This window comes from Sceloporus occidentalis, unplaced genomic scaffold, assembly GCF_023333645.1.
Source record: "Sceloporus occidentalis isolate IW3139 unplaced genomic scaffold, rSceOcc1.0.p SCAF_2, whole genome shotgun sequence".
NCBI lineage: Eukaryota > Metazoa > Chordata > Lepidosauria > Squamata > Phrynosomatidae > Sceloporus > Sceloporus occidentalis.
In genome coordinates this window covers 250,564,943-250,578,447 of record NW_028316982.1, presented here as the reverse complement: position 1 = coordinate 250,578,447, position 13,505 = coordinate 250,564,943, and the positions used below count along the sequence as shown (strand labels likewise).

The 13,505-nt window shown below is 39.7% G+C and overlaps 1 protein-coding gene across 4 annotated transcripts in view; it reads left to right on the top strand.

Annotated features, from left to right (window-relative positions):
• Positions 1-13,505, top strand: part of LOC149319980 (ELMO domain-containing protein 1) — a 73,003-nt gene that overhangs the window by 14,353 nt on the left and 45,145 nt on the right. For 3 of the 4 annotated variants that reach the window (XM_089512714.1, XM_089512711.1, XM_089512712.1), the window contains exon 2: positions 3,884-3,979. In XM_089512714.1, the coding sequence (XP_089368840.1) occupies positions 3,963-3,979 (17 nt within the window). In that variant the 5' untranslated portion in view covers positions 3,884-3,962. Of the gene's footprint in view, positions 1-3,883; positions 3,980-12,589; positions 12,642-13,505 lie in introns of all 4 variants that reach the window. The other variant, XM_089512713.1, reaches the window with a different exon arrangement.

The following is a 13,505-nucleotide window of genomic DNA, read 5'->3' as shown; positions in this document are numbered from 1 at the left end:
CTTTGTGGCTTGCATGTTGTCAAAGCAAATGCTCACGTGGTTTCCAAGTCACTTTTTGAGTGGTTGCTGTTTTCCTTTTAGCAGAAGACATCATTTTCTTTATTTGTTTTATAGAATTTATATCCCACCTTCCTCCCAAGAAGGGATTCATTATAATTTTATATATTCACAGGTATTTTGAAAGTAGAAGAAAGGAGGAGAGATCAGTAGGCAGATAAAAGGGATGTTACTTGAACTAGCTGCCTCATTGGATTGCACAATATGTATGGCTGACCGTAATTTTATCAAAGGAGCACTCTTAAAACGTAGGGGAAGGAGCAGTAGGCAGGCGGGATATGTGACTGCCCACCTGCTTACATTAAATCTAATTTGCACTGTCCTACATGAATGTGAGTTTCTGCATGAGATGCAATCACATTACAGTTAACTGTGCACCCAATTCCCAGTTTCTTTCATGTGTGCTGACATTTTAAGACATTTCCGTTAACTCCTGGAAACCTTTGCTGTACCATGATGAAATGTCAGCATGTGCTAAAAATACTGGTCTGGTTGGAGCCACATTCAAATTGTTCAACCCCTGTGAGGGACAGAACTGTCTAAAAGTTTGCAATGAATTCACTGTAGCAAGTTTAGATTTGTGCTTCAAAGTGGACTCTGAAGAAACGTGGGAGATTTTTAGCCTAGCAGGAAAGTTTTGTGTCCATGTTAAATTAAAAAAAAAATATCTGGAAGAAATCTTGACATCTTTTTTTAAATCAGCTGTCAGATTTGTAGTTCATAGATTTTGAAATTCTGTTATGGTTATCTGTCATTGGTGCGTGCCTTCATGTCGTTTCTGATGTACAATGACCCTGAGGCAAATTTATCATGGGTATTTCTTGGCAGTACTTTCCTCTGAGGCTGAGAGAATATGACTTCCCAAGATCACCCAGGTTTCCATGGCCAAGTGGGAATTTGAACACTGGTCTCCCAGTCTTAGTTCAGTATTCAAACTGCTATACCATACATGCTCTGTGATTGTCTTACTTTGTTAATATTTGCTTGGTAGATCTCTCATATGTGGATTCCCTTTCTGTGTTTGTCTCTGCTTTAGAATATCACCAAAACAAAAATCAGTTAACAAACCTATATGGTAAAAAAAACAAAACCCAAAAACTTGTATATAGTTTTAAAAGAAGCTCAAAGGAAATGCTGCTCCATTATAGAGGAGAAATTAGAAAAGTATGAACCAGTTCATGTTGCTATCTTTACACATGTTGTCATTTAACTGCAAGCTCTCTAGGCAGCTTAGAAGATAAAGAAGAAAACCTTAAGTTGTCACCAAGTCTGCAAACATTGTCTGCATAGTATGGACTCAGATATGTGTGTATGGGATCTGTAAATTGAAAGCACTGTTCAGAGTGTTGGACTGGTATTAGGTGGAGCCACATTGCAGTTGCCACATGACTGTGTAGTTTACCAGTTCACCTTGGACCATTCATTTCTGTTATTCCTAGCCTACATCACACCATTGTTGTGAGAATAATAACTGGAAAAGGGGCCATGTACCCACCTTGAATTCCTTAGGGGAAAGATTGAATCATAGAATAGAATCATGGGATCATAGAGTTGGAAGAGACCACAAGGTCCTTCTAGTCCAACCCCCTGCTATGCAGGAATACACCATTAAAGCTCCGCAACAGATGACCATCCAGCCTCTGTTTAAAAACCTCCAAAGAAGGACTCCACTATATTCCAAGGTTGTGTGTTCCACAGTCAAACAGCTCTTACTGTCAAGACATTCTTCCTAATGTTGGGCTAGAATCTCTTTTCATGTAGTTTGAGTCCATTGCTCTGTGTCCTAGTCTCTGGAGCAGCAGAAAACAAGCTTGCTCCATCCTCCATATGACATCTTTTCAAATATTTAAACAGGTCTATGGTATCACCTCTTAATCTTCTCCTCTCCAGGCTAAACATACCTAGTCCCCAAGTCTCTCCTCAAAGGACATGATTTCCAGACCTTTCACCATTTTGGTTTCCCTCTTCTGGACGTGCTCCAGCTTCTCAACATCCTTTTTGGATTGTGGTGCCCAGAACTGGACACAGTATTCTAGGTGATGCCTGACCACAGAAGAATAGAGTGGTACTATTACAGTACTTTCCTCGATCTAAACACTATATTTCCATTTATATTCCCTGGGATATAAATGTAATAAATAAATACAGTTTGTGTAATACGTAAATATGTATTTATAGCATTTACATACCATTTGGCCAAAAGAGCTTCCAGAACAGTTTACAAGTAGATAATTTCTCCTGCAGTAACAAGGAAATCAGACTTTCTTTCATCAGCCTGCAGGCTTCAGATCTAATATATGTGTTAAAGTAGTCAAAAGATGGCCCTTTTTAAAAATAGAATAACCATCTTTCAAGCATCTTGTGATGTGTCTTTGGTTTCTTGTGTGACTTCCACTGGGTGTTCCCAGTTTCTGTTTACTTAGAGTCCCAAGGGGGAAAAGATGAGAGAGAGTGGAAAAGAAATTAAGTTCTGCAGCAGCTAGGTCCCTGTACGATAAAATTATGCCTCCTGCTCTTCATCTCCCTCTGTGGCCAAAGCAATAACAGGTGAAACCAAAATCTGTTTGCTTAAGCATTTCTAAAAACTTTACATATAATTTGGAGAGCTCGATATGGGGAATGGGAAACACTTGTGATTTGAGTTGAACTAGATGGCCCTTGTGGTCTCTTTCAACTCTAGGATTCTGTGATTCTGTGATTCAACTACAAGATAAAATTTGAAAATTGGTGTTCTTTTCCCATGCACCAGACTTTGTTATCAGGTCTGCTTTCCCTTCTGATAACCTTTCAAAGAAAAGCCCTTTGAGAGGGCTACCTATGTACAAGAGTATGTAAAAATGTAGGTGTGATAGCAAGTGGTTTGCAAAATACTGGTTATGAATGAAAAACACCAGGTTGGGATGAAGATAGATGCAGTATTTCAAGAGCTGATGAAGCAGGTACTTTGCTCTTGTCAGCCAGCCTTTTCAGTTTGACTTGAATGTGTACAATGAGCCAAACAAAGGCTCAACAGTCATCCTTATTTATCATCATCACTCTCCCTATTAATATTTATATTCTGCCTGTCAATTGAAGCCGCTTCCAAAATGGATAATAGTCTACAAAAACATAAGGGCGTCCATTTAAAAGATGGTAAAATTTAATCAGATAAAATTGTCAGCAGATCAATACAGTTGGAACAACAACAGCAAGGTCTCTTGCCCTCTTGTCATGCTTCTGTTGATTTATTTGAAAGAATGCATGCTTATATAGCCATTCTTTATTTTATTTTTAATTTTGAACATTTTGGGCAAGGCGTGGGAGAGATGCAGGCTTATTGGATGGATTTTTATAGGATCAAATGCCTCAACAGCAAGAAATATGGTGCCTTGAACAGCCACGTTTCCTTTCTTTAGACTCAAAGCTGCAAAGTAAAGTTTGGCCAAGGAAGAATATAGATATCTGTGTCACCCACAGCTCTTCTGCTAATAGTAGGCAGGTTCCTGAAGTTCTTGGCAGAACAGTTAAGGCCAGGTGAAGAAATAGTTCCTTCCCTCTGTTGTACCCCACAAGTTTATTCTGGAGGGCCAGGAGATCTTCTGAAGCTGGCATTTTGGTAGAGTAGAAGTCTTCATGGTGGAGAGGAAGAATGTGCCAGACATTCCACTGGAGCAATGTTTGGTTTAGCCCATTGGTGCTAATGTTTACCTTCATTTCAGAAATAAATCTTGGGGTTTTGATTATTTTTTTTTTGTGCCTCTTGAAGTGTGAAATTATTTTAAAATACCATCCAATTATACTTGGATACTGTTTTTTGTTGCCTAATATATTCAACTTGCTTTCACAGCACAAATAAGTTCTGGAGAAGCATTTTGCTTGTGAACAGCTGAAGATAGTTCCTGAAACTGAAGAGCAAAACCAACATAATGAAGCACTTCCTGAGGTAACACTCCTCTACCTTCTTTGTAAAAAGCTCACCTTGTCTAGTATACTGAGTCAGTACTTAAAACAAAATATAATTAGGTTTGCATGCATACAGTCTTTTAAAAAGAAAATCAGAATTTTGCATCAATAATTTACATCAAAATGACTACAAAATGAAAGGATCTTTTAAATATGAAGAAGTTGATACAATTTTACAATATTTATATCATATGATTATTTTGGTAAGATTCTTTCTCCCCGTATAATTAACAGTACCGTGGCTGCTGATAGCAGAAGTCTATGATAATATCGCTTTTTAGTATGAATTGTGTAAAAACAAACGTGCTGGGTTTGTAAAACTGGGATTGGATATATAGAATAGTGGCAGATTGCTTAGGAGCGTTCGTGTTCAGTCTTTCTAATGTTTTCGTCATGAACAGTTTCCTTTCCAAAGGTATGGAGCTGCTGCTTTTGTTGATCATGCCAATGTATCTCTGAAAGAAAATGCTTTTCTCCTTTTGAAAGCATTTAAAGCTGTCATAGGCTCTGCTCCTGCTGTTGCTTGGGAAACTGGCTAGGTTGATCTCCACAGACTGGTCTCAAAGGCCCTCTCCATGGTGCTGGTGCCTGCTAAACTGTTTCAGTCCTTAAACAGAGCTGTTCCATTTGTTTTTGATTTATTTAGAAGGCACTGGGACAGATCAAAGACCTAGAGAATGGGGGGATGTGATAGTAACAGTATAGAAAGTGGTAGATAATATTTTATAAAGTAAGAGGATGGCAAACAGAGCTAACTATGAGTGTAATCCTAATACAGCATATCCTCCCCACCCATCTATGGGACCAATAGCTGTGGTTTCACTTATGCACATCCTGAAAAAAAGTGTTCTCTCTAGGCATTTTCTAAGTCTTTCAGCATGATTCTGTGGTATGGTTCTGGTGAAAGTTGAGCATAGAGTTGCACTGGAGGACCTAAAAATGTGTTCTCTCTAAGAATCTCTAGGTCCTCCAACATGACTCTAGGGTCAACTTCTACCAGATGTCATTCATTTCAATAGGGTCCACTATTCATGGTTTCACTTTTCCACAGTAAATCTGGGACAATACAGTAAATCAGGGATCGTACTGTATACACTTCACTGAGAATTATTGTGGGTACAACCAGGGCTGCATATTTTTTAATTAATACGGTCATTTTATTCAACCCCAGAATCTTCCACAGTGACTTAACAGATTTTTTAAAAAGAAAAACATAATAAAATTAAGTTATTAGCTATGTGTGTAACAGGGCTGCAAAGACAAATGTTGAAAGCACTGTGCATTGTTCTGGGATTCACAACCATGATGAAACTAAGAAAGTTATTAGTGAAGTTCTATGAAAGTGAACAGATTGAGGTGATTTGCATTTCTTATGTGTATGAATGTTTGTGTGTTTAAGCAAGATGATTTGATATAGATTGTTAAACTGTATTCTGAAATGACCTTTTTTGTGGAATGATAACCCAAATCTCCATATGGCTTCCAGTAGCAGTTATCACAATACTATTTGGGGTTTTCCAATTTGTTCAAATAATACTTTTATTGCCCTGGGAAGGAGGAGAACAAATCTTTTCAAAGATTTGTAATGCATAACCATAAGAAAGTTACATCTTCACTGTCTGATTACTAGACTAAAAAGTTGTTGCAAATAACTGGTAAAGATGGAAGGAGTTGCTAGCCAACAGTCCAAGCCTCGTGTCAGGGTGAAGTGTGATCACCATACCAATTTGTCCATTATAAAGTGCACTGTGTTACAATGTGCCTGCACTAAGCTTAGTGGGCAAGACTGAGGGAACCTGGGTGGGACTGGGAACTAGTGTGCTGAAATGCTTACAGTCTTTTCACTAGAAAAATTAGCAACACACATGGACTTATGGTAAATGTTCTCCCTATTTGTCTAAGGAGAGCCAGGGTGGTCTAGTGGTTTGAGTGTTGGGACTGTGACTCTGGAGACCGGGGTTTGAATCCCGATTCGGTTATGTAAACCCACTGGGTGACCTTGGATAAGTCACACTCTCTCAGAGAATGGCAATGGCAAACCTCCTCTGAACAGATCCTGCCCAGAAAACCCTATGATAGGGTCATTTTAGAGTGCTAAAGTCAGAATCATCCAATCCATTGTATTCCCTATCACCATATACAGATGTGATAGCTGGACGGTGAAAAAAGCAGACAACAAGAAAATAAATTCATTTGAGATGTGGTACTGGAGAAGAGTGCTGAGGATACCACGGACAGCCAAAAAGACAAGTGGGTCCTTGAACAGATCAAGTCTGAACTTCCCTTGGAAGCCAAGTTGATTAAATTGAGGCTGCCATACTTCGGCCACATCATGAGAAGGCTCATTGGAAAAGACAATAACGCTAGCAAAGGTAGCAGGCAGTGCATAAGATGGCTAGACTCCATCAGGAAGATCATGAGCCTGAATCTACATGACCTAAGCATAGCAGTGAAGGACAGGAGGTCTTAGAGATGTCTCATCCACAGAGCCACCATGAGTCGAGCTCAGTGCAAGGGCAGCTAACAGCAACAAAGTGCAAAATACAAAGAAGAAAATAAACCTTTTCTTCCCTTCTAGAAAAGGCAACACTTTGCTCTGAAATTCTGTATTGGCTGTGTGGTTCAGGAGTTGTCCTCTTGCAGCCTCCTGCACTATAGGATGCTGCTGCCGTTGCTGCCAAGTTTCAGTGGTATCTGCAGCACTAACCACAGCCTTGCTAGCATTTACCAAACTGTGGTGGTGATGGTGTATATCCTGGTAGCCTAGGGAGTCCAAAGCAACACTCCAGTACTGAGAAGTTCCCTCATGATTTTAACAGTAAATGAACCCAGACACATGGATGGTTCTCTTGGGTATTGTAGATTCATTCCCAGAGCTGCTGTCAATGCCAGTCATTATGCCTTGGATCTCCTACCATTCCAGGATCCACTTCTGCAGGATTTTCTGCTCTGTTACAGTTCTTCTGTGAAGCTGGAGACTGAGCGGATCATAAAGTCCTGACTGATATATTTTATATCATTCTTCCTCCTGAGTATTGTGAGGTGAGGATAAAAAATGAACTTAGGACCATGTGAAATACGTTAGGCTGAGAGTTCAGCTAAACTGTTTTTAAGTTCATTGTTTCTTGGGCCCATAGGTTTCATCTTTTAGTTAAGCCTGTGGCTGCTACTATGCTGCAGAATTAATCCAGTTTGACATCACCTTAACTGGCATGGCTCCAGTCTGTGGAATCCTGGGATTTGTCATTTGTTGTGGCACCAAAGCTCTCTGGTAGAGAAGACTAAATATCTTACAAAACTACAAATTCTAGAATTCCATAGCATCAAGCTATGGCAATTATAGCATGTCAAACTGCATTAATTCTGCATTGTAGTTGCAGCCTGTGTTTCCAGTCAGGTTTACCTCAGCTCCAAAGTAATTTGATCTGAGATTGCTTTCACAAAGGACATTGGGAATATTTGCCAAATATCAAAATTCTCATCGCTCAGCTTTATGGGTTTGGTTTGTATTAATCTCTGTTGTCATATATAAAGCATCATATGTAAATCTTGACATATTCCTGTAAACTTAAATATACAGTCCTTCTACCATATTTTAGATCAGAAGATTGTGAGAATTGTTGCATGTGTGGATATTCTTTTGCTCCAAGTCTAGCTGTGGTGTTTGTTCACTTGCATTGTTTCAGAGTGCCAGAAATTGGTATCTTGATTTTGAATCTGCTGGTTGTCTTCCTCAGAGCCTGGGCTATGTATTTCCACCCTGGTCTTCTAAGAGCCAGTACATCTCCATGCTAGCTCTGATATGTATTCCATTCACATGTAGAGAAGCAAATCGCTGAGGCTGTTTGAATCATGATCAGCCTCAGCAAATGCAGCATCATTGAATGACTTTACTCTCATATGAACTCTGGTTACTATGGTGCTTCTCTATATCTAAACTGATAGATAGAAAGAAACCAATATTGTCTGTAACAGAGAATCTATTACTTCATACCATTTCAGAGAAAACAAAGTGGGCTTTAGGAGGACATGGGAAGAGGAATACAGCCTTGTGTTTGTTGTAATGATGCACAGGACAAGTTTTTGCTGTCCTCTTTATTGGCAGCATCATGTGAAAACCATAAAATCTCCTAGATCTCATCAAATGTACATATTCACCAGCTCTTGATATTTAGTTTGAATTTATAAAAGCTTTTACCTAGACCAGAAAGCTCCTGGTTACTGACTGAAGCATAAATGAAGCTAATCGGAGTGTCATAATGAATGTTTATGGTTCAGCAAACTATATTACACCAGTCTTGAGCAGCCAGAGTGATTACCTTGTCTGTCACTTCCTGCTTAAGCCTAAAGCTAGGCTATCACAGAGCTGTGTATTAGCTGTGGCTCTTGGCAGAGTTGTATCCAGGCATGTGATATGTTGTGCTGTACACCATTCCCTTAGCTTTATAATATGACAGCCTAAAATCATCAATGGGTTGGGGGAAGCAGAAGCAAGAAGCCAAGTGCACTGATCCCTCCGTGCCCATAGATTCTGCATCTACAGATTCAGCATCCACAGCTTGAAAATACTCAGCAATAACAAAATTCCACAAAGCCAACCTTGATGTTTTCACTTCATATAAGGGACACCACTTTACTATGCCATTGTATATAATGGATTTTGAGCATCCACAGACTTTGGTATCCACAGGGGACCCTGTAGCCAAAACCCAGGGGATAACAAGAGCCCACTGTAACTGGTGAGCAGTGGGCCTTCTTTCCTCTGGATACTTCATATGAAAGGGGGCAAAACCTTAGGGTTTCTGTCCTCTTTAAATGTACCTGCCTCACCAGCTACCCAGTTACATTTGCCTATCTTTCCATGTTATTTCTGTCTCTGGTACCAAAGTTGCTGTTAAAGAAGTAAAGCCCAGAAATATGTCTACTTCATTAATTGAGGTTTTATTTCTTTAATAGAAACTTTGGTAGCAGAGATAGAAATAATAAAAGAGAAGAGCAGGTCAACATGTTTCATCAAAATTTTTATTCAAAACTAACATTATGCACATGTGAAATGAAGCAACCAGATCAGTTAAATTTTGTATAAGTAAACAAAAACATTTTGAATCTTCTAGATATTACTTGAAAGCTTTTTCCAAAATGCATCCCAGGATGATTTCTTTTCATATAATTTCCATTTTGGTGGGGAAATGTATAGAGCTTTGCTTTTTCAACATGCCCAGGTAGCTGGTGAGGCAGACTAATCTGCTTTAAACTTTTCTTTCTGTTTTACTCTTCACACATGTTCAGTAAGTGATTCTGGAGCCAGCTGTTTTCCTTGCCTGTTGTACATAAGCACCCACAGCAGCAGTAGGATCACCCAAAGTAGAATCCCATTATTTCCCAGGTTGAGCTTTATTATCTTGTTTACTGCAGACACATTTTTAAATTAAATTTATTAGTTATTAAATTTAAATGTGTGGTGGTGGGGGGGGAGGAATCTGCAATCTGTTCAAAAGGCAAATTGCTTTTCCTGAAGGCTGTCAGGAAAGTCAGTTCTCCTTTCTTTTTTGGCCAGAAAAGGGATGCTTTGGGAAATTTGGAGTGGTTGGGAAGCTGCATGTGTTTCCAATGCCACAGTCAGCAACTAAAACAATACCTACCATATCTTTACAAAATGGCTTGAGAAATAGGTTATATAGCTTGTAGTAGAAGTATTGAGCAGAAAATATCCTTTCTGAAGGAAGGCATCTGATCTTGGAAGCTAAGCAGAGTTATGCCTAGTTAGTACTTAGATAGGGGAATGCCAGGGAATACCAAGTGCTGTAGGTGATATTTCAGAAGAAAGTATTGGCAAATCACTTCTGAGTACCGCTTGCCTAAGAAAACCCATGAAATTCTTGGGATTGTCATAAACTGACAGATAATTTGAAGGCCCACATATACATGCACATTTTTTCTGCGGAAAGATATTCTAGCAAATGAGAGCCAGAACTAATAGGGTTAACATGCCTTTAGAGACCTCAGTTGAGAGGACAGTGGAACAAACTAGCCAAATATCACCTGATGAAGGAGATGGTGGTTCTTAAAAATATTTGCTTTTACATATTATAGCAAGCACATATCTTTAGCTGCACAAGATAAAGGGTGCATGCGACTAGAAGCCTTAAAGCTTCTTAAAAGCTTTCACACTGTGAATCAGCTTTTACTTCAAGCATCTAGGGTAAGAATCAAGCTTGGGTCACTTTGGATTTGGAATGGCAGGCTGAGTGTCAGCAACATGTCACTTTCACTCTGAGGCAGGGCCAGGCAGGTTCTAGGTGATGGGGGACACTGCATATACTCCAGAACCCACTAGGGACTGCATCATCATTCCCTGGAACCACCGGCCACCTCCCAAAATTTAACTGTAGCTATGGCAGCTCTCTGGTGCAAGAGAATGCCATGAAAAGCTAGTGCATTTATCACTTACTGTTCTTCTCTGCATGTGAACAGTAGCTTCAGCTGCATGGAAATAGCTACAGAAGGATATTCCCCAATGTACAGTGCAGAGGATCTTTTCCCTTTTCAGATTGGATAATATATCATCACTGATTTTTAGCAACGGAGGTTCTCGTTGATGACAAGTAGGGGAGGGGAACTTATACAGGACTTATATTGACTTAAGTGCTTGATTTCCAGATGTATTTCTGCATTAATGTATGTGTTGCCTATGGAAGGATTCAAGCTGTAGTGAGAATCTTGTCTTTATATAAATGTCTACTCAACAACCCAAAGGCTGTTTTAGTGTGAGTGCTCCCTGACATAGTAAAACAAGTTAATAAATCATTTTGTCCCCTGAATGAACTTTGTTTGAAACCCATTTCTAGCACTAGCCTGGCAGATGGCCACAGTTGGAAAAAGTAGGCTTAAAAGGGTAAAGACACAGAGAACTCTGTAGTTGTGTTTGTTATGCACACACAGTCATTCTTGCTCATGGTAGTGGTAGCTCATCCATCAGGCGAGGAGCATTTATCTCTCCAAAAATTAATTATAAAAGTGAGCCTTAGTGTCTTGCAGAATATTGGACAACTAGGTTTTAACATTTGATGTAAAATGTGGAGAGTGAGCATCTATTTAGATTCCTTCAGCAATAGTGGTATCTCATCACCACTTGGGTTTTTCCTTAAGCAGTGGTGGGCATCAGTAGAGGGTCTGGGATTCACACCTGTTGAGCTCCACATCTCTTCATGTTTCCAAGACTGGAAGAGACCAGATAGTCTTAGTTTTGAAGATATCTGTGTCAGGCCCCCTCAAAAGGTTGCATTTTAGTGGGAGCGAAATATGGTGTCACCTAAAAACTTTTGGGGTCATGTTGTAGTATTTTTCCAGTGGGAGGGCACAGGGGCCACTGCAGACTACTGCTTAATTGCTATCATTGCCTAGTGGTATATTTTAAAGTAAACATTGGTATTTTAGTGTGGACCAGTGCTGAGAGAACTGGTGCTGACACGCTGGATCAAAGAATTGGTCCAAAGATAGATAGATAGTTATTTATTTATTTATTTATTGGATCTATATTCCGCCTTTCTCCCAAAATGGTATCCGAGTACTTTCCCTCTGCTCTCTAGTCAAAACATGTGCCATTCTCTGGCCTCCTTTACAGTCTTGATACTGCCTGTGGCAGAATTTGATGAAAAACTTACTTCTTTGGATGACAGCTATTTCCTGGATGGGATTTGTGAATTGCAGTCCCCCAAAAAGTTAGTCTTCCATTGTCTATTGTAAGGTAATAAAGCTTGCAAGGAATTTATCACATCAGGGGGAATGAAGGGTTTAAACAGTGAATATCCCATGAAAATTGCTCAGGATTAAGATTTCCACACATATAGGATCTTATCACGCAGAGGCACTTACGTGGGCGAAACATTGCTGAACTGTTGCAGAAGCGTGAAGGTGGGATCGTCTGTCATGCTTCTAAATGTAATTGAGGCTTCCTGCTTTCTTTCCGGCGACAAAATGTTCACGGAAAAGCCATTTTTTGAATAACGGGATATCCCGTTATTCAAAAAATGGCTTCCCCACGGACGCTTCATTGACAGAAGGGAATTGGGAAGCCTCAATTACATTTTAGAAGTGTGATGGACGATCCCACCTTCATGCTTCAGCAACAGTTCAGCAACGTTTCGCCCACATAAGTGCCTCCATGTGATAAGGTCCGAGAGATTAAAGAGTCATTATCCCGGGAATAACCTGGGAATAACCAGCGACAAATCATTCATGGGATTTCCAGCCACAGTTAAAGAGACTTGTGCTGGAGCAAGGGATGGGCAGAAAGGATTTAGGATTTCTCCTAATCTCATGACAATTGTTGAGAATGCCTTCTTATCTCTGTGGAAGTTGCTCCAAAAATGTCTGCACCTTATTAAAATAATACTTTTTTAAAAAAGGAAGGGAGAGTTATTTCTAGTTTTAGTGAAATTCAGAAAGCTAGAACATCTTAAAATCTTAATCCATTTCTTAAACAGTATGTTTTCATTGCAGGATTTCTACAAGCAAGAATTTGTTTTTGTAAAAACAATTATTGAAAAGATATCAAACATAACTGTTCTTTCCATTCTTGTTCCTAAAGAAGATCTTCCATGTCATAAATATAAGATGGAGGAGTAGTGTATCATTTAAAGGTACCCACCAGATGAATATTATCTTACCATAGATACTTAGATGAAATGTAGTTATTTCTTAGTACTATCCTCTATAAGGTGTGTGTGGTTTGTAATTGCTTTTTAGTGCTTTAGTTGTGATCTTATTTCTTAATTCCCTCCATTTCGACTTGCATCCACACTTGAATAAGCCAGTCCTGTTTGTATACTTGCTTACTTAGAATGAAGAGCTTCTCAGTTGTGTGAATTGCTTATGACTAAGTGACTTGTGAGCTGCAGCCAAAATCTAATAGTGAACATAGTTTACCTAGGAACAACCATTTCCAGAGGTAAATTCTTTATACCAGATGGTTTGTTTACAAGTTAGTATCACTGAGCTAAAACAGGTGTATTTAGCAACTCTAAGCAAATAACTTCGGTGTTGATGGATATGGCCTTTTCCTAAAACATGAGCGCGAATTGTGTGACCATCCAGATAATCTTGGACTGCACCCCTACCTAGCAAAGCCAGTGATGAGGAATAGTGAGAGTAACAACAATATCTGCAGGGCCACACAATTGCCCTCCCCATCCAAAAAGATTCAGTAAATACAAAGAATTCTCCAACAAACATGTGATTTGAAGAATGAGCATCATGGCCTTCAGCGAGGTGGCTCTCCTACTTAACCTCCTCGGAAGAGAAGATAAATGTTTAGAGTCAATGGCGGTATCCAGACCAGCGCAAAGCGCTGGCCTGGATACATACTAGGGTTGTTTCGGGGCGTCCTTTCCAGGCGCCCTGCAACTCTAGTATGTGGCCGTGGCGTTGTAATGGTGGCGCCCTTTCTACATGGGCGCCACCATTACAACATCACAGCCACGCCTCAGCCAAACGACGCGGCGTGG